Source organism: Chenopodium album, chromosome 2 (assembly GCF_948465745.1).
Source record: "Chenopodium album chromosome 2, dcCheAlbu1.1, whole genome shotgun sequence".
NCBI lineage: Eukaryota > Viridiplantae > Streptophyta > Magnoliopsida > Caryophyllales > Amaranthaceae > Chenopodium > Chenopodium album.
In genome coordinates this window covers 76,285,933-76,308,575 of record NC_137835.1, presented here as the reverse complement: position 1 = coordinate 76,308,575, position 22,643 = coordinate 76,285,933, and the positions used below count along the sequence as shown (strand labels likewise).

General features: G+C 36.1%; 1 protein-coding gene across 1 annotated transcript; it reads right to left on the bottom strand.

Annotated features, from left to right (window-relative positions):
- Positions 1-983: 983 nt before the first annotated feature.
- On the bottom strand, positions 984-4,495 carry LOC145600994 (uncharacterized). The gene is made up of 2 exons (XM_081656896.1): positions 2,257-4,495; positions 984-1,254 (listed from the first exon to the last, which is right to left on the bottom strand). Exon 1 carries the CDS (start codon positions 3,715-3,717, stop codon positions 2,257-2,259), a length of 1,461 nt encoding a protein of 486 aa, XP_081513022.1. The 5' UTR covers positions 3,718-4,495; the 3' UTR covers positions 984-1,254.
- Between the last annotated feature and the right edge of the window lie 18,148 nt (positions 4,496-22,643).

The window sequence follows — 22,643 nt, the reverse complement described above, 5'->3', positions numbered from 1 at the left end:
TGATATTACCAATATTTGGGGTCATGTATTAATATAAATTATGAATTACAAATACTCTAATAAGATTCCACTTAATAGTGTATTTTTAAAAAATTGTATGTTAGTCTATATATGCGGTGAAAGTTAGTTAAGTCAGATCAAAATTTACTAAAACACCTTATTTAAGTTGTGGAAAACATAGCCTTTAGTAGGCAACAAGAATAAAAAACCACAATTCACACTTCACTTTTATATCAAGGTCCCAACTTTTAATCAAGCAAGACGATGTCATTGAGCTTATATTTTTTTTAATGATAAGGAAATCCCTAACTAGACCTCAACCCTCGTGATTTATTTGGTTTTATATTTGCGAGTCAGACACTAAAGAGTTAGGAGTAGAGGGAAGGGTAAGGAAATCCATACTTGCAAGTACTCTCATTTGGTAAAATTCAAATGCCGAACCTTTAGAATATGAGGTAAGAACCTTATCAAGCCAATACTTTATTGGTTGTCATTAATCTTAAATGCTTTTAAACAACTTGTGAAGAAACTTGATCCAAACTAAGGTCGTTTTTGTAATTTTGTTTTTAAAAGAGATATTATTTAAATGAAATCATAATTACGTAGTATCTAGTTTACTAACAACAACAAAGTAAAACCACTTTTTCTAGTTTTGATTTTAAAAAACAAAAAACTGAAATTAAAAAAATAAGTAACTATGACTCAAATCAACAAAATAACAAGTCAGCTTGAAGTAGAGGCCAAAGCAAGCAAACGTAGAAAATCCCCCTAGCACATACAGTAACCCTGTTTGCACCAAAAAAAACATACAGTAACCCTGAGCAATACTTCGTATATTTCTTTTATAATCAAATACTTCGTATGAAGTACTAAAGAGATTATATAGATTAAGAAACTAAATTCAGCATTCAGCAACAAGTTTTAGAAACATGAATTCACTTTTAAAAAGCCAAAAAAGTACTTGATCCTTCAAAACACCATACTAATAGAAAAAGTTAGAATTTCAGAACTGCATCAGTGCACAAAAGCTAGATCAGAATAAGTTAGCAAGTTAAAAGCTATTACAAGAGTTACTGGAAGTCAATAGCTTATAAAAGATATAATATAAAGAGGGGAGTACTCTCAAGTCTCCATCACAGTCCGTAATAATTAGTAACCAGAAAACGCTGCAGCGGAAAAGAAAGCAGAACAATCAGCCAGCCACGCCAAGGTGCAAAATAAAACAACCATCCTAAACCCCAAAGTTGCAAGAATCTGCAAGAATTGAAGAAAATGTTAAAGAACATAAAGTTCAGCATAAGAGGGAATTGCCAAATTTAACGAGTGTATCTTTTAAAAGATTCCCTTAAAACCTCATAATTCCAAATGCAGCAACTTTTCAAGCAAAAAACATAGTACATTATAACACTGTCAAAACTACTCTCAAACAAGCGAGACTTGTGCGTGTGAATGGTTGGGAAGTTACGTTTTTAAAAGATATACATAATATAATCAATTCAAAAAGCATCCATGATAACACTCTCAAAACCAATTTCAAACAAGTGAGACTTGTGCATACGAATGGTTGGGACACCTGAGAAGAGCTAACACCATCCCTTCTAACAATCTAGCATCACTATAAAACTAGGAGCTAATGAAACCAACAAGCTCTCTTAGTAGAACCTTTATCATTTCAATCATGCACTCATCACAACCAAGTTACTACGAGACTCAAGGCAAAAAAGATCAAAGTTGCACCATGAACTATCTATCACACATACAAAGATATAGATTGTTATACAGTAAATCAATCAGGTTTCAAAAACTCACATGGCTTGAAGTCTACAAAATCTCGACTAGCTAGACTCTAAAATATCAAAACATCTTGCCACAAACCAATTAATCGCAGGCTACATTGCTACGCAGTTATCAACGTATAAAGCACACCGATTGAATTTCAAAATCATAACTATGATGAGAAGAAGCTCAAGAGAGTCTAAACTAATCCGCACACTGTTCGAAGTAAAATATATGTAAGATAGGCACAAGAATGCAAAAATTAGACTAGACCAAACTAAGAAAGCAATACATTTTTTTCGTTGCACGTAAACTCCCACTCCTAATGAATGGTACAAACCGTACAACAGTCCTAAGAAAGCAATTAAAACTACACTATGAAAGCAATTAAGCATAAGTATCCCTCCCCCAAGCTAGAATGAAGCACAGTGTCCTCACTATGTACAAGCATACAAAGGAGAAAGGAAAGGTATGACTCACTCAAAGTGACTCACTACTACCATTAGGTATGGTAGCAGTATTAGGTATGGTAGCAGTGACAACAGCAGTTGCAGAAACTGTGGCCCTGGGAGCTCCAACAAGGCAACGCAAATCACGAATATCAGCATATAGATCTTGTACTTGTCCTTCAATGGTGGTGAGTCGTGTGAGAACTGAATTTTGAAAAGAAAGACAAGAATCCATAAAATTTTTCAGTTGCTCATCAAGAGTTAGTGGAGCTATCGTAGTACTAGAGGTTGGGTTACTAGAAGATGGCGGAGGGCGAGAAGGAGAGGTATCTTCAACCACCGGGCTAGATGATCTAGCGGTCGCCGATTGACAGTGTGAACAAGGGAAAGTACGTTGCACTTCACCGTGTACCTCTATTCGCTCAGTGATCTCACGTGGTTTCCAACTTAGACTACTTGCATCATGGGGCGCATCATTCGGGAAAATGTCGTACACCAACTTTGCATCAGAACTTCGGCAACCCTTAACAAACCAAACAAACTGATCCTTAGAGCGGTGAAATAGCCAACCAAATCTATCCATTGCAGCTTGATCGATGTAGTTAGTAGAAGCAAAAGTTTCTCGTTTTTTCAAATCCACATCTAATGCCACACAAAATACAGAAACAAATCCACCCATGGATATATCGCCCCTCTTCATGTCCCGCTCCCATAAAAATGCTTCAATGAGAAATTTGGCGAGATTAAGGCTCACGTTTCCATGAGATCTAGTGAGCCACCATAGAAGTTTTAGATCCAATGTAGTTACCTGACAAGCCTCACTTTTGGGTCGAAATAACTGAAGGATGAATCGATGTAACATGCGAAGAGCTGGACAACCAATAGATCTAGATTTGCTAACACCGGACTCCCAATCTGTTCGACCTGTTATTTGTTCCCAAAAAGTACTAGAGGCGAAAAGAGAGTAGCTTGGATTTCCCTTGAACTTCATAAACTCTTTTGGGCCCATGACACCTCCAATGGGCCATCCAAAAGCCGCATTCACATCGTCCCACGACATTATCCGGGCATTTCCATCCAAAGAAAATACCACATCTCCCTTACTTGAGTGAACATCAAGTGAGGCAAGAAACTCAATGGAAAGGACCTTACCCCACCCATGTGTTCTTGCAATGCTATCAAACAACCAATCAAACCCAAGGTTTTTAGCATCTGGGAGAGAAAAGTAAAGGGTGTGTCCCATGGTTCGTTCCTTAAGCTTCTTAGCACATTGTTTTTGGGACTCGGTTAACCAAGAAAGTGGAGTTGATGGTGATGGAGGTGGAGGTCGTACTATAGATGGTGCTTTAGGTGTGGAGGTTTTAGAGTTTGGATTTGATTGTGTAGGTCGCTTTGTGGGCTTGGTGGGTGGCTTTTTTGTGATTTTTCGAGAGTATGCATTGGGGTCATAGAGTGGCTTGGGTGTCGAAGAGGTTCGTGTGCTTGTCCTCATGGTGTGAGTGATGAGAAGTTTAATCAATAAAGAATCACAAACCAATGAGCATGAATAATCCAAAGCCAAATATGTGTCACCCACAAGATTCACAATCAATCCACACAGAGAATATATAAAAAATCAACACCAACTTGCTAAGTAAATAATAAGAAGGTGAAAACTCAATAATAAGCACAATTGTAGAATAGTAAGAGATGAAAATTTTGAAATTTATATCTCTACAATGAGAATTGTGCATCAATAATATATCAAACCTCTTATCATAGTCCAAAGATACTTCCAAAATTCCCAATATGATCACATTTTAAGCTCAAACTAGTTGGAAACAATCCGATCAAAAAATCAAATGTGATTACCATTGTTAATTTCTGCAAATTTCTTGTTTGCCTCTTAATTGCCTTGATTCTTATCAGGATGATACTTCAGCGCAAGCTTCATGTAAGTTCGTTTGATTTGATCTTCTGAAGCTCCTTTTGGAACCTATAATACATCACCATAACTAAATTCCCAATTGATGTCACACAACTTGCAATTTCAAAATCCCTAATTCAATTTGAAATGTTAGGGTTTATGAAAGTCAAAAGGAAGAGAAGGATTATGGTGATAGGAGGGAGGAGGTGCCATGGGTAGTGGTCGCCGGTGGGGTGGGTCGACGGTGGTGGTGCGGTTGTGGTGGAGGTGGCGAGGGAGAGAAGAGAGAGAGAGAGAGGAGAGGAGGAGGAGAAACTTACGTTCTTCTATTTCTCTCTCTTTCTTTTCTTTTTTCTTTTTTCTTTTTTTCTTTTTTTTTTTTTTTTTGGCTGGGCTACTCGCCAAAACCCGCGGCCATAGGTTAGGCCTGCGGGCTGGCAGTGTCTGGGGAGGGCTAATGGGGGGCGCGGGATAGGGTCGCGGGGTTGGGGCTACGGGCTAGCTTCTGCTTTTTTTCCTAATAAATGAAATAGGCCTTCACTAAATTTTAGAAAAAAAAAAAATGTTAATACTGTTAGTGAAGAAAAGAAAAAATAAACTATAAGAAAACTAAAAATAAATAAAGGAAAAAGAATTAGGAAATCGGGTTACCTCCCGATAAGTGCTCATTTAAAGTCGTGAGCTTGATTTCTTACCTCTATTTTAAGCATCAATTGATAGATCGGAGAGATAAATCCTCTCCAATTTGCCAATAAAAGCACCCTTGGTATATAACTTTAAACGTTTTCCATTTACCTTAAATTTCGTGTCATTTTCACTAGCAATCTCAATGGCTCCATGTGCTTTAACATCAGTGACTTTGAAAGGCACGTACTATCTAGACTTAACCTCAATGGCTCCATGCACTTAATAAGGTTCTTACCTTTAGAATATGAGGTAGGAACCTTATTAAGTAAGTCAATACTTTATTGGTTATCATTAATCTTAAATGCTTTTAAAAAACTTGGGAAGAAACTTGATCCAAACTTATTTGCTAAGGGTCGTTTGGTATCAAAACACCTTTTCCGGTTTTTATAATTTTGTGTTAAAAGAGATATGATTTATAATGAAATCATAATTACATAGTATTTAGTTTACTAACAACAACATAGTACAAACTACTTTTTCTAATTTTGATTTTGAGTAGAGGCCAAATCTTCAATTGTAAAAACAAAACAATAAGTAACAAGAAAACATCCTACTAATAGATTAAGTTAGAATTTCATAACTGCACTAGTGCACAAAAGCTAGAACAGGATCAGTTAGCTAAATAAAACTATTACAAAAGAATTACTAGAAGTCAATAGCTTAGAAAATATAATAATATAAAGAGGGAATCCCGTCTCTATTACAATCCCTAATAATTAGTAACCAGAAAACGCTGCAGAGGAAAAGAGTGGAACTTCAAGCAAAACAATCAGCCATCCCCAAGCTGCAAGAACAAAAAAGAACAGAAAGTTAAGCATAAGAGGGCATTGCCATATTTTTAAACACATTGTTAACGAGTGTATCTTTTAAAAGGTTCCCTTAAAACCTCATAATTTCATATGCAGCAAATCTTCAAGCAAAAAACATAGTACATAGCTCAACACTACTCTCAAACAAGCGAGACTTGTGTGTGTGTGTGAATGGTTGGGAAGTTACATTTTCAAAGAATATACATAGTATAATCAATTCAAAAAAACATCCATGATAACACTTTCAAAACCAATTTCAAACAAGTGAGACTTTTGCATACAAATGGTTGGGACACCTGAGAAGAGCTAACACCATCCCTCCTAATAATCTAGCATCACTATAAAACTAGGAGCCAATGAAATCAACAAGCTCTCTTAGTACAACCTTTAATGCAAATCATATTTGAAAGTCACTTTGCCGATTGAAATCTGGTAGTAGAACCCTTAATCCAAGTTCTAACTATTATTGAATAATTTAAGAAGAAGCCTTTTATTAGGAACAAAATTACTAATAATGCACAAACAAAGTGTAAGATGAAGAAATAATAAAGCATTTATCAATATCAAAACTTCGGTATCAAAATATGAAAAGGAAATATAGAAGTAATATTTAAAATAATTAATAGTAAAACAAAGATACCTCAAAGTAGCAGAGCAGGCCCATTGAAAAAGTGGCCAAGGTGGGGAACTCTGATGAAAAACTTTCTTTCCACAAATACATCCAGGAAGGTGGAGTATGCAGGATGATCATGGATGTCAAGTAATTCTCCGGAAATCATCTTGTAAATAAGTTGTTGAGAAGACGATGATATCTTGGCAGAGAAAAACAATACAGCAAGTACATAATAAGGAACGTCATTGTGAGCTACAATGGAACAAGCACACATTCTAATCACATTTTCTTGAATCGAATTCAAAGGAATAAGAACATTCTTCACCATTGGTGGATAAGGATAAGGAATAATGTTATTGAAGATAACATGATATAAAGACTGTCTTGCATAAATGGTTCCATCGAGGGCCACTAGGTATGCACATGGCTCAACTAGAAGACTAATGCCAACATACAATTGTCTACCATGCTCGTCGAGTCCAAAACAAGGCAAAGCCGAGGGTAGAGTCATAGGTAGAATATTGTTTAAATGAGAGCCCATGTTGTCTGAGCGATACCATTCTTCTTTGATGGTATCAAAACAAAAATATTCTTTAGAGGTTTCAATTGCAAAACAATGACCTAATACAGCATGTGCATAAATGACAGTGCCGTAACCAGCAGCGAAGAAAGGAGGAACTGGAAGGGTTCTCCATTCACCGATTTTTGAATCAAAAACTTCAAATGGAATTTCAGATTGAGCGGTGAAACCTCTGTGTACAAAGCGAGAGTGAAGGACATATAGATTAAAAGTTGCGTACGGAGCCCTAAAGTCTAAAGCTTCCATATTTGGTGATATTTGGACTGCAAAGAGCTCCATTTTAGTTAAGTGTTTGAACCATAAATTCCGCTTGTAATTTTGAAAATTCTGCGAGTTAATCTCGAGCCCTAACCAATTAAACCGTGTTGGATTTCAATTTGTATGTTACTTATGAGTGCGAATTGTAGTTTGTTTGCAATATGTTGTCATTTCATGTTGGTTTATGTGAATTGAATTCGAACCCTAATTGTTAGGTTTTGTTGTATTATTTTTAATTGGTTTTGTTGATCGTTGACTGTGCTATAGTTCTTGTTAAATTAGGTATGGGTGATGGTAAAATAAGCTTGAAAATGTGGCATGGAGGGGTGTTTAGGAACCTTTACAATGATGCCTTGTGTTATACTTCCTCCGTTTTTATAGTTGACACCATTTGACTTTTACACTATTCACGCACAACACTTTGACTCGCTTTTGTGATTTATAGATACAATAAAATATAATCATGTGGGATCTTGTTTGAATCATCTATATGTATATTTTATTAATATCCACTTTTTCTAATTTTACAATGTTGATAATTGAAGTTATTAAGCGTTAAAAACATGCGTTGGCAAGTGTAGGGAATAATTTCAAGCCTTTAAAATCCCACTAGCTTGAACCCCACTGTGATCATACACTAAAGTACGGTGGCGTCCAAAAGGGAAGAAGATAGAGCAAAAGAGTCGCCAACAAGTTTTTAAGGAACTTGTAAACCATCACGAGGTGAAGGTTACACCCCTTAACGATCCAAGAGATCGTCAACTCCATAAGGTCATGAACCAAATAATGGTTCGGGGATGATGGTACAAATCCAACCTAAAAGAGATTGAACCTGCCCTAATAATAGGCCTCTACTTTATTCTGCTCGTATTCATGTGCGCTTTCTGATTAACATACAATCAATAGGTTTAACCCTAAACCTGTTTAATCTATGTTGGTTGAATTTAATGCACAAATAAACTATTATTGGCGATCACTTGAATTATAATCACAATTAACCCTAACAAGATTATTAATTATCTTATTAAGCGTGGTTGCAAGTACCAATTCCCTTTAACATGCAATAAAAGGTGATCAAGCAATAACAATATAAGATAATGTAATAATAATATGTACATATCAAGCAACATAATAAATATTATTAGCAATAATAATAATAATTCATAAATCATAATCAAAATCAAAATCATGTTAAAGCAAAGCAAGATCCTAGGCATGATACTAACAAGATTAATAACAAATCCTAGCATGTCACTAAACAATAAAAATCAAATCTTTAATCCTAACATGATACTAACAATCATAAATATTAGGAAGAAAATAGGAAGCATCGTACTTTTAATCATACTTGATATTAAGAATACCCTAGACATGATACTAGGAATCAAAATAACAATCTAAGCATGATTTCTACATCATAATATCAATTAATCAATTAAAGCACTTACTTGGATGCCTCGTACCTCTTTCTAATAACAAAATACACACGTTAGTAACTTCAAGGAAAAATAATAATCAAAGCAACTAAATTAAATAATTTAAAGAGAGATTTGGGACCAAACCCTCAGAAATTAAAACCTTTCACGTCTAGGGCGAAGGCAACTTCGAATATGGCTAGGTGTATTAAGATCTTGTGAATGCGGAATTTTGAAAGAGAATTAAGAAAAGAGAGATGAATGAGAAATATTGTAAATCGTGATCGTTGGTGAATTGTGAATGATTGAGAGAGTAGATGATTCTTGAAGAAAATTGATTGAAAGAGTTGATGATTCTTGAAAAAGAAGGTAGATCCTTGAAAACGGAGTTTTTAATACGATACTTATAGAGAAAATCATCCAAAAAAGATAATTTATCAAAACAGAGTCTGAAGACCAAAGAAACACCTTGGCGCCAGCCCTGGCTCATTGGCGCCAGGATCTGTGGCTAGCGCTAGGCGCCAGTGCTGGCGTCTGGCGCTAATCCTGATTCCAGGCGCCAAGGCCTGGATTTGGACGCCAAACCGGATTTTAACGCGTTTTCGAAAATTTGATAATTTTACCGTACTGGAAGATAAAATAATATAATTTCAATCGAAAATGCTGTTTGATCTGATTAAAACTCTGAAGAGTCCTAATTAAATTAAGAATGATAAAACCTTCTAGAATGTTCTAGAAGACAAAAACCATTCCTAATTACATTAGGAATGATAAATTATATTAGGCCCTCCCCTAGATCATTGGGCCGTACTTAAAACTCAAACTAGGCTCAGTTTAGTAAATTGGCCATAAATTCCTCAATATTCATCAGAATTGGGCTTATAATATATCGTTGGAAAGGTCTTTGCAATCCCCATCCAACTACACCATTATTGGACCCATATCATGCACCAACCAAACTGGATTGGCTGTTTTCTTAAAAATAAAGTTTTCAAAAACAGGGAGAAGAGAAAATAAAACTTTCCGCAACACTAGACCTTTCCACACTTTCGTTTCATTCGATTACGATTCGACGTGAAAGGCACTCATCACTGGGTTTGGTTTTGGGGAGACACAAATGGGTGTCTACAGAAGCCCCCACTTTGACTGAGTATGGAGAAACACAAGTTTCAAAAACGAAAGCCAAAGTATCGATAGGGACGGAGAATGATTCAGAACGTTCTGCGATCCTAAATCAATCTTGTAACGCCGATACCTGCAAAACTAGCATTAGTTAAACAGATAAAAGAGTTAAGAAACGCGTATCTTGCACCGTCGAGCACACGTCTCTGAAAGTAACCGATTTGCTTTGATGACCTCCTACAAGCTAGAGAATGTCATCCCGCTTGAAAACCGCTACGCCTTATAACTGCTTCCAAATTAGAAGATTGCTTCGCCTGAAACTATCCTCCTCCGCTTTGATAATATTCCACGTCCAAGGGAATACCATCGAAGATTGCTTCTCTTGAAACAATCCTCAGTTGTTTGTGACAACTATCCACAATCTAGGGAACGCCACCTGGTTGTTTCGATGTTCACTCGTCTCTGAACAAAGAGCTTCTTTTTTATATGACTCTAATTTCCGCTGTGATAGTCTTCGAAAAGATCACTGCTCGTTTAATGCTGCTATGCCAGTACGTCGGCGCTTTGCTGCTTGTGAACCAGTATGTCGGTGCTTTTGCTGTGATGACAATCCTCTTTTCTTTGGGAATAGTTGCCAACACAACTCTTGTATGATGTATGACAATCCGATTTAGGGAAAGTTGTCAATTCCACGTAACAATCCATCCTTGGAAATGTTGCCACGATGAAGCGACAATCCGTACCTCGGAAAATTTGCCAAAATCCAATTTTTGGAAAAGTTGCCAATGCTTCGTAACAATCTTTCATAAGAACTTTGCTATGATCGACAATCTACATCTTGGAATATAACTCTTGAAAGCAATCCACCTTGGAAATTTGCCAACGCTATGCGACAATCCTTTTGGGAAAATATTGCCACTATTGACAATCCGCGTCTTAGAACATTTGCAAAAAAAAAGTCGACCGACAATCCACTTCGGGAAAACTTGCCACTTACTGAAATGAATGACAATCCACGTTGAAGAACCTTTGCCGAAATTTATGATGAGTAGAGACCTACGACAATCCTTTGGGAAACTTTTGCCATTGGGAACTGGGTGTATGACAATCCAATCTCGGAAAACTTGCCAACGAGCCGACGAATGTATGACAATCCGAACTTGGAAAAACTTGCAAATAAAAGAAGGAGCACGACAATCCACGCTTGGAAACTTTGCCAGAGATGACAATCCAATCTTGGAAAAATTGTCTTTGAAGAAGATGCACGACAATCCATTTTTGGAAATATTGTCAGTTGGGGATGACAATCCAATTTTTGGAAAACTTTGTCGTATAAGTGCTTGCTTTTGAACCGATTGTAACGAGCCAGTGTTTTAGGCGCTTAAGCTAAGTGAGACGATCTTTCGTTAGGTCGATCACTTATTGCAATTGTAATCAAACCGACTACTTAATCATGTCAAATTGCTTATAGGGGCTAGCTGGCGTACTAAGGAACCCGAAATTGCTGTATGAAGTCGAAATCACCTTTCTGAGAGGCTTCGAGCTCTGTCGCTGCTGAAATATCTCTAGAGCCAAGAATTGGAGTAGGGTCTTCCCTATTCTACTGCACCTGTATTTATTTTGACTATAGAACTTTGCCAATCTTTTTAATTATCTTAGGGTTGACCTAAGGCTTAATGTTGCTTGACTCATCGACTTGACACGACTCAAGGTATAAACTTGACTCGATATGACTGACTCGAGGTATAAACTTGACTCGATATGACTGACTCGAGGTTGACTCGACTCAAAGTGTAATGACACATGTGTTAGACTCAAATCAAAGTGATATGACACGACATGACTCAATGTGTATATGACTCGTGTGTGCATTGTAATGTGATCGTGCGACTCGAAAAATGCAAAAAAGCAAAAATTTTCCGTCAATTTTGTGGAGGGTACCGACTTTCTCCCAAAAAAGAAAGACGCGAAAAAGAATCAAAAGTTTGAAGATGCATGTTGAATGAGCTTAGTCAAATGTTGTTTGATACTATTTCTCAAGGTTCAAGGATTAATCCATCTTAGGCTATCTCAACTGTTGACTCCATGATGAAAGTATTTGGGTAATTTAGGCACGGAGGCTAAGCACTTCATACTTCGTGATGCAATGACAATTATGAGTGATTTTGACGAAGCATGCTTCAGCGTTAAGATTTCATGACAAAGGGTTCCTAAGGGAAATATATTTGGTCATGTATGCGTGATGTGTGTGATAGTGACACTAAAGTTAGGCCGTAAGAGCTAAGTGTGTGGAAAAATATATTGAAAAGAGTCAAATGGTGGTGACTCTTAGGCTAGGTAAGCTAATAATATAGGGATCAAGCCCCCAAGTCTAGCTCTAAATGAAAAGGGATGAGCATTGGAGATCCCTTGATATGATCATGGTGCAAGTGTGTGAATGTGAATATGAATGCATGTTTATTACGGCCGCACCTCGATGTGAGGTTGCCTACGTATCCGTAAGGAATCAGGCCGAACGTAGCTCTAGCCAAACCTCGCACAAGTGTGTATACCTCAAAAAGGTCTTTTCAAGGGTTGTAACGTGGTTAGGCTAAAGGTTTGAAGAAGAAGGGGATAAAGGCTCAAGACCCTAGATAAGCCCCCAAGGTGTGCAACCTTGCTTTTGAATATTTGTATTTTTATGCTTGAGGTTTTCTACTCTTTTTTTAGCTCTCTTTTTTGCTTTAGCATTTATTTTATTTTAATAAGTGTGGGCAATCTCGATCATGCGGTCTATCACTCACTTGGCATTCATGTTTCTCAGGCACGGTACCGAGCACTCGATAAGAGACGCAATCTGAGACATGTTCTTATCGAAGATATATTCACATCAAAGACATTGGAACACTTACCCTTTTGTACACTTTTATTTATTTTTTTTGTTATTGCTTATTTTTACTATCTTTTGAATTACTCAAGCTTTCTTTAGAATTGCATAAGTTGCACGCCATCCCATCCCAAGGTTAGGTAGATGTAGGTTGAAAAAAGAAGGGTCTATCGTTAGACGAGGCTCAAAGTGGTTTATGAAGAAAGGATTGTATAATTGAAGGGCGAAAGGAGATATGATGTGGCTACAAGGGGTGCCTCAAATACCTTGTGCTTAATTCGACATGGATTTTTTTTTTTTTTTTTTTTTAAATGCAATGTAATGAAATGATCATATGCAAGGAAATAAATGCTCATTTTATTAAAAAGGGAAAAGAAAAGAAAAATTACAAACATAATCTAAAGGAAAAGAAAAGGTGTCTATGCTAGACTTATTGGGGAAAGGAAAAAATGAAAAAGAAATAGAAAAAGAGGTCATGAAATCTTTTCGTTGAAGCTCGCTTCTTGTCTTGTGTTGTTTCATCATTACCCTCATTTTTTGTTTGTCAATCATATGACTCAAACTCGATTCAACACACATGGATGGAAGGAGTGAAGAAAGATGGAATAGAAAGTGAAAAAAGAAAAAAATGATGGAGGTGGAGGGATATGAAGAATTAGGGATAGAATGTACCCCCCAACTCAAATGACGGAAAAGACCGACTCATGCATGAACCTAAGACATGGCCATGGTGACATGTGCTCAAAGTGTGTGCTAAGACTAGTGAGTGTAGATGGTACTTTAAGACTCGTGTCATGACCATGTGGCTAGATTATGTGACTAGACTCAAGCAAAGACTAAGTTAAGACTTCACGTATATGCATTAAACTGGGCAGACTATGGTGTTTTAGTCATAATTTTTTATCTGCGACTCTGATTGGGATGAAACCAACGCCAAATTAAAGATAAAACTCGGGGCTACAGATCCATAGGTTGTACGACTCTTAGTTCTTTCTAGAACTCCAGATATGACCAAAACAAGTTGACGTTTGTGCAGTATACGGGAATAAAAATCCGGATTGACTTAAAGGAACTATGACTCGATTTTATGTTTATTTATTAGCTCAAATTAATTAATTAATTAATTAAACAAAGTCCTTTTGTCATTAATCAGTTTATTTAGTCTTAACACAATTCAAACAAACGGTTAGGAAAAATCACATAGAGTATGCATAACAAATAATGCACAATTAGTCAAGTAGGCACAATATGATGCAATGAGTTTGCAACCTAACCATGGCTCTAGTTCTCTAAAGTTCGGGATATGGTTTAGTCAAATAGGGTCCATGGTTAATTGTCCAGATGCACCGCGTAGAAGCCTAACCGTGAAGGGTTAACGCGTGTGGATAGGACACCGCGAGTTTTTAGAAAAAAACTCACTTCCATGGTTTGGTGAATTCAACCTCTCAGATGTACCCTTTGTTGCCAGGAGCGTTCAATCGGGTAGATAGAGCATGAATTCCCAGAGGGTTATGTCCATATGTAGAACACATATGGGTTTCAGAAAAGTGAGAAAAAATTCAATCAGGAAGCAGGATCGAGCAAACAATACGAAAAACCGGTCGAAATTAGAACGCATATTTCTGGCTCGGTATTGGGGGATATTGGCGCCAGCAAACAGAGACTGGCGCCAACTTTTAACTGTAGCGCCTGGCGCCAATATTGGCGTCTGGCGCTACGGCTAAATGTTTGGCGCCAAGCTCTGGCCCCTGACGCTACTTCTCACATGCCTCAGCAGCTTTCTGTGCTCAATAAAATCTTCCAGTTTCGCGCGGTGTTATTTCAGTCCTAGTTGTGAAAGACATTTCTCAAATTTCCTACGTGTAAAATCCTATGTTTTTGACTCATTACGGATGGTCTTTCCAATGAGAACCTTTTTATGCATATGACACAATGTTAATCAAAATTACGCACATGAAATACTTAGAACTTTTCGAGTCTCATCCACTCATTCTAGATCATTGCCGAAACAAATTCAGGAATTAAAATAGAAATCCTCCTCAGTGGAGTCGCCAAAAACTGTAGGGAATAATTTCAAGCCTTTAAAATCCCACTAGCTTGAACCCCACTGTGATCATACACTAAAGTACGGTGGCGTCCAAAAGGGAAGAAGATAGAGCAAAAGAGTCGCCAACAAGTTTTTAAGGAACTTGTAAACCATCACGAGGTGAAGGTTACACCCCTTAACGATCCAAGAGATCGTCAACTCCATAAGGTCATGAACCAAATAATGGTTCGGGGATGATGGTACAAATCCAACCTAAAAGAGATTGAACCTGCCCTAATAATAGGCCTCTACTTTATTCTGCTCGTATTCATGTGCGCTTTCTGATTAACATACAATCAATAGGTTTAACCCTAAACCTGTTTAATCTATGTTGGTTGAATTTAATGCACAAATAAACTATTATTGGCGATCACTTGAATTATAATCACAATTAACCCTAACAAGATTATTAATTATCTTATTAAGCGTGGTTGCAAGTACCAATTCCCTTTAACATGCAATAAAAGGTGATCAAGCAATAACAATATAAGATAATGTAATAATAATATGTACATATCAAGCAACATAATAAATATTATTAGCAATAATAATAATAATTCATAAATCATAATCAAAATCAAAATCATGTTAAAGCAAAGCAAGATCCTAGGCATGATACTAACAAGATTAATAACAAATCCTAGCATGTCACTAAACAATAAAAATCAAATCTTTAATCCTAACATGATACTAACAATCATAAATATTAGGAAGAAAATAGGAAGCATCGTACTTTTAATCATACTTGATATTAAGAATACCCTAGACATGATACTAGGAATCAAAATAACAATCTAAGCATGATTTCTACATCATAATATCAATTAATCAATTAAAGCACTTACTTGGATGCCTCGTACCTCTTTCTAATAACAAAATACACACGTTAGTAACTTCAAGGAAAAATAATAATCAAAGCAACTAAATTAAATAATTTAAAGAGAGATTTGGGACCAAACCCTCAGAAATTAAAACCTTTCACGTCTAGGGCGAAGGCAACTTCGAATATGGCTAGGTGTATTAAGATCTTGTGAATGCGGAATTTTGAAAGAGAATTAAGAAAAGAGAGATGAATGAGAAATATTGTAAATCGTGATCGTTGGTGAATTGTGAATGATTGAGAGAGTAGATGATTCTTGAAGAGAATTGATTGAAAGAGTTGATGATTCTTGAAAAAGAAGGTAGATCCTTGAAAACGGAGTTTTTAATACGATACTTATAGAGAAAATCATCCAAAAAAGATAATTTATCAAAACAGAGTCTGAAGACCAAAGAAACACCTTGGCGCCAGCCCTGGCTCATTGGCGCCAGGATCTGTGGCTAGCGCTAGGCGCCAGTGCTGGCGTCTGGCGCTAATCCTGATTCCAGGCGCCAAGGCCTGGATTTGGACGCCAAACCGGATTTTAACGCGTTTTCGAAAATTTGATAATTTTACCGTACTGGAAGATAAAATAATATAATTTCAATCGAAAATGCTGTTTGATCTGATTAAAACTCTGAAGAGTCCTAATTAAATTAAGAATGATAAAACCTTCTAGAATGTTCTAGAAGACAAAAACCATTCCTAATTACATTAGGAATGATAAATTATATTAGGCCCTCCCCTAGATCATTGGGCCGTACTTAAAACTCAAACCAGGCTCAGTTTAGTAAATTGGCCATAAATTCCTCAATATTCATCGGAATTGGGCTTATAATATATCGTTGGAAAGGTCTTTGCAAGCCCCATCCAACTACACCATTATTGGACCCATATCATGGACCAACCAAACTGGATTGGCTGTTTTCTTAAAAATAAAGTTTTCAAAAAACAGGGAGAAGAGAAAATAAAACTTTCCGCAACACTATACCTTTCCACACTTTCGTTTCATTCGATTACGATCCGACGTGAAAGGCACTCATCACTGGGTTTGGTTTTGGGGAGACACAAATGGGTGTCTACAGCAAGCGTGATAATAGAAATGTATCAACTAAATAAAAAACAGAGAAAGTTTATATGAATGGACACGGTAGAACTTTTAGTGTGGACCCTGATGAATTGTGCTCCTTTTACCTTGTGGAGTTGGTTATGAAGTGTGCTAGATATGATGGTCGAATTCAGGATTTTTTTTTACTTAGTTCCTGGACTGAGTATGGTGGATGGTTTGAGGAGGGTGACAAATGATGATAGTATGAGAGAAATGATACAGGTGGCAGAGAAGCACAGGGGGTGGAGGTATATGCTTTGCATGGTGAGAATGACCCAGTCAATGGCGGATGTACATGCATGTGTGCCTGTTGGGTCACGTGACCCAGCAGGGAAAAACATTAATTCTTTAAAAAAAACACACACAAAAAAAAAAAGAAACAAAGCAAAAGCTGCGAAACGCTTGAAGAAGTGAAGCGAAGAGCAAAACCTCAAGAAACTCAAAAGTCTCGAACCTAACTCCCTTTCTAACTCTCTCACATCAAACCTAACATTGGACAAGCCTCCATCCGTCCAGCCCACTTCCCACCGTACCAGTACGCACCAGCCACCACCCACCAGGCGTTGGGTCTACGGCGACCACCAGCCCACTGTAGTCTCCTTAGTCCTCACTCTCCTTCCTGTCTACAACTCTACAAGCATGTCGCGCCGCCAAACCGCCTTTCGCCGCCAACCAGACTCACCGGAGTGAGTGAGTGACCACCGTCCATCAATTGAACTTTGAAGTAGAGTAAGAGCAACTCAGCAAGGTATTATTGTATTAAAATTTAAATTATGAACTATTAAATTTGTTATTTAGTTTTAATTTTAAATATGTATTATTTCAGTCATTTGATTGATTAAATTGAACTGAATTGTTGATTTGTTGTTCATTATTATGTTAATTACTTAATTAATTATAATTTCAGTCTTATATAATTTTATAGTGTTGACACTTACTTTGACAGGTTCTTCACTTCATCACTTGTTTTGTTGTTCAATATGTTCATTGTGGTGTTGATTGTTGAAATGTTGAATTGATCGAATTGGACTTTATTGGTAAAATTGATCATTTGTAGTCTTCATTAGTTGGTTATTGACCTTATTGTTGTTCTCGGGAGAAGGATGTTCAGAGGTAAGTGTCCGGGAGTGTCAAATCTTCATCATTTTCGAGTTGAGGTGTTTATAAGTGTCATTTATCTTCAGTTACAAGAGCTTGAAAATCGATTTCCCGAGATAAGTTAAGAACTTCTTGTGTGTATGTCTTGTTTTTGTCCCGCTAATCGGTTCTCTTCTTTTGACAAAGTGAAATTGACCAAGCTACCAACATTCTATCCAAATGAATTTTCAAGCTCGGAATCAATTTACTTCGAACACACACTTCAAAATTTTTTTGTCGCCGTCAGAGAAGATGAAAGGTTTTGGAATTTGAAGAGTCTTAGTGAGTTGTCAAACAAACTTGTTGAGACAGGATTGTCTGAAACTCATAGTAAAATATACTTGTTTTTGAAGTTGGTGTTGATAGCGGCGTGGCGATTTCCGTGACTTTGATTTTGGTGAAGAGTAGTGTTCTTATGTTACTATTGTTTTGTTTTTTACACCTTTCAATTCCTTCATTAAGCGTTTGTTGTTATTATCATTTATGATAGTTTTTTTTTTTTTTTTTTTTTTGAAACTTATGATGATTTTTGTAATTATACTTTTAAATAAAGTAAGTTTACCATAAATAATTTCGTTTTTTTTTTAAAGTGTGTGATAGATAAAATTACTCAACCCTAAAACAAGGAGCTACATGTGTAGTATTTTTTTTAACTCATATCAGTATTTATGAAGTTCTCACTGTTTATTCATATTAGTTGAAAGATATATAAAGGAAATCTTTTGATTGTAGCAATCAAGAGTTATCTATATAAAATTGCCAAAACTCTAATTAAGGTCTAAATATATTTTTATTTATGATTTATCTTTAGATAAATTGCTAGGAATAGTCTCACCTTTTGAGCGTCAACAATTAATAATCTCACCTTTGGGATTCTTTTTAATAATCCTACCTTTACTCCCGATCTTTTTTAACAGTCCCATATTAAGGGACGGAGGGAGTAATGTTTTTGATAATAATATAATTGAAAATTGTTTTGTTTTTATTGAGTTCTCCATATAGTGGGGAGATTTTTATTGAGTACTTAGTTCCTGGACTGAGTATGGTGGATGATTTGAGGAGGGTGACAGATGATGATAGTATGAGAGAAATGATACAGGCGGTAGAGAAGCACAGGGGGGTGGAGGTATATGCTTTTCATGGTGAGAATGACCTAGTTAGTGGCGAATGTACATGTGTGCCTGCTGGGTCACGTGACTCACCAGGGAATTTTTTTTTTTTTAAAAAAAAGAAAAACAAATAAAGCAAAAGCTGCAAAATGCGTGAAGAACTGAAGCGAAGAGCGAAACCTCACGAAACTCAAGAGTCTCAAGCCTAACTCCCTCTCTGACTCTCTCACATCAAACCTAACGCCGGACAAGCCACCAGCCATCCAGCGCATTGCCCACCGTACCAGTACACACCAGCCACCACCCACCAAGTGTTGGGTCTACGGTGACCACTAGCCTATTGTAGTCTCCTTAGTCCTCACTCTTATTCCTGTCTGCAACTCTTCAAGCCTGCCACGCCGCCTCATCGCCTTCCGCCACCGACCAGACTCACCAGAGTGAGTGAATGACCACCGTCCCTCAAAACATGAAAATTTACTTGCTTAAAGTTAAATTCATTTCTTTTATTATCAACCAAACAAGTTTGATAAATTCCCATGATTTTGATGAAGGAATTTAATTCTTACAAATTAAAATTCCATATGAATGTTCATTTCCCTAATGAACCAAACAACCGCTAAAATGAAGGAATAATGAGAAGACCTAGAAAGAAAATGAGTGTAGGAAAATTTTAAAATGTGGGAGAATAATTTTTAGGGTGTAATTGTGTAACCAAATGAACGTACTTCTTTGAAACTTTTTAAAATAATATTAATTTCTTTCACCAAATGTTACTACCTCCATTTCTTTTTTATTACAACAAAGAGGTATTATTAACATAAAAAAATGCATTTGTTGCAGATAAAAAAAAAAAAATCGGAGATAATATTAATTAATCAACGTGATTCCGTTATAATTACCAGAATATCAAATTGATAAATATAGCACCTTTAGAATAAAATTTTCAACCTAAGTGTTTTTTTATATATAAATTTTTTGTATGCATAGTCATAATAATAGATAGGCTGAGAAAGAAAGCGAGAGTACAACCTTAATAAAATGAGATAGATAGGTTTTCTCTAACTGTGAAACTAACAGTTTGTTTGGATACAGTTTTAGAAGGAAGGGGTAAGAAGAGGAGAGAAGGGGAAGGCAGGGGAGGGGAGGGAGGAAGAAATTCACCTCCCTTGTTTGGATAGAGGAGAAAAGAAAGGAAGGGGAGGAAAGGGGTAGCTTGACTTGCATAAGCAAACGGAACCATTCACCAATTTGCCGTAACATTGCACAAACAAAAATATAGTAATTAATTAACGAAAATCAATTGGATTATTAAAGATGGTGAATGATCCATAACCACAACATGTGAACATATTGCAAGTAGCAATTGATAAATTGATTCGCACAAAAAGCTTGAGCAAGACATTGCAATTGAGGATTATCTTGAGAATTAGGTTTTTGCAATTACAAAAATTGCAGAATTCAGGTTGAATTTTTGAAAAATTGCAGCAAATTCGACTCGTCATTGGTTAAGGATGATATATTCGAGGTTGAATTTCTGAAATATTGCAGCAAATTTCTGGAGAAAATCGCCTCTTTGAGTAGAGGATGAGGAGAGAGAAAGAGGAGATAAGGGTTTGTTTAGTTAATCAGGTTGTATAATTAATTTTCCTTCCAAATCTTTTCAAAATTGAAGAGATTTTATTCATACACAATTACTTGAAAGTTTTCCTTCCATTTCTCTCCCCACCATTTCCCTTCCCTCCATAATTTACTATCCAAACAAAAGAAATTTCATCCCTCCCTTTCCCTTCTCTTACTTTCCCCCCAAATCCCTCTATCCAAACAATATGTAAATGAAGGAAGTATATATGCAAGTAGAAGCTAACTATAGTATAAAATTTGCAATTTTTTTTTTGTTTTAGAAAAAAAAGAGAAAGAAAGAGTATGGATTTTAACACTCAGAATAATCACAAACTTATAAATTAAATCGTTAAAAACATATATCGAAAGCGTTTTATTTAATAACTAGTGTGTGGCTCGGGCGATGCCCCGAGTTGCTAGTTTGTAATTAACATTCGATTAATTTTTGCTTAATATATTGAAAATCATCTTCAAAATTTAATATTTTGAAAAAAGATTTGTCTTAGAAGAACCATATTTAATATTTGTAACAAAATTTAATACAAGTTGTTAAATTATCCTATGATATGTAACGAATAGTACAATTAAGGACTAATCATCTTATCCAAGTTAATTATAATTTTGTTGGATAAATTTACACAATACATGTATAGCTAAGGCGGTAAGACTTGCATAGTAATACTTGTTGGTCTCAAGTTCAAGTCTTGCTATAGACATTTTTAGATGACAAATCTAATTCTTATTTTGGAGGTGACGTGGCATATATTGATGACTTGGCACATTTATAGAGCTTAAAAGGGTGACACGTGACACATATTCTCTTTTCACATATTCTCTTTTAGGAACGCTTTTTAATACTAGGGCAGCCAACGCGCGCGTTGCGCGAGAAATGGCTAGCCTTTGCAACTTAATTTTACTTGTCTTGTGTTTGCACCTCACATGGAGGGATAAAAGACCGGTACAGGAATATATTTCTATTGCTTAGGCGTTGTGTTAATTCGGATGATATACTACAAGAGGGGGGTGAATTGTAGTATGTTCCTAGTGCCTACTTTTCGCGGAATATAAAACTGATTGTTGTTAGGAACTTAGACAATGCAAAGCGGATTTTACGAGGAAACCATCCAGGGCCCAACTAGAAGTAAAACCTCGACCCTCCAAGGGATTTTAAGCCAAACTAATCCACTATAATAGGGCAAACACCAAGTTACAAACCTATTAAGTGATAGACCTTTACTCACAAGTTCCTGACTAAACTTGCTACACGATAAGACCCTATCTTACCCAATCTAAGTCCCAAACTTAGATTCACTCAGCACTCCCAAAGTGCCTACACTCGGCCTCTCACTAGAAGCTCATTCGGCTTCACCCTAGAAGCTCACACATTGCACTCTTACAATACAATATTATAAAAACGAGAATCCTCACGAACTCTCACACCCCAATACATAAAACACTCAAAACCCTTTTTCCCTTTTACAAGATCTCAAAGAATAACTCTTAATACATATCAATGAATAAAGAGATAAAACTAATATGTTGGACACTCGAGATCTGTCTGGAACTTACTGGACGAACTGTAACCGAAACCTGACTGGAACTTCGACCTGGAGGTTTGACTTAGCTTCGTGGTGAAGGATGAAACCATTAAGCACGACCACTAAGCTTCATCAGCCTCTACTTTGAATGAATACATATGAGCATATTTATAGTACACCCAAATTATTCTTTTCGTAAAAGATAAGTTTTATTAAAAGATAGAAATAAAAGATGTTTTCCAAAAATAAGTTTTCCAAAAATATATCTTTTGTTAAGAATATATTCAATCAATAATAATAAGATATATTTACCATAAAATCAGATTTTATCTAAATCTTATATTTTCCAAATATACTAATATATCTTACCATATCTTTTTACAAAAGATATAATTACCATATCATTTTACAAAAGATATACTTGCCATAAAATTAGATTTTATTTAAAACTTATTTTGCTAAAAATATTTTCCAAAAATAACTTATCTTTTTCCACAAGGATTTATTAGAAAATAAATATCTTTATTATGTAAAACCAAATCCTTAAAAGATATGCACGTGGTAGATAAATATTTATATCATTAAATTCGACCTGCGACCTTTAACGACGTGCAGACCTAAGTTCCGATTAGGTTTTGGAACTCTGACAGTCTCTGAGTTCCTGACTAGTCAGTAACTCTAATTTCATTGACTATCATGAGTTCA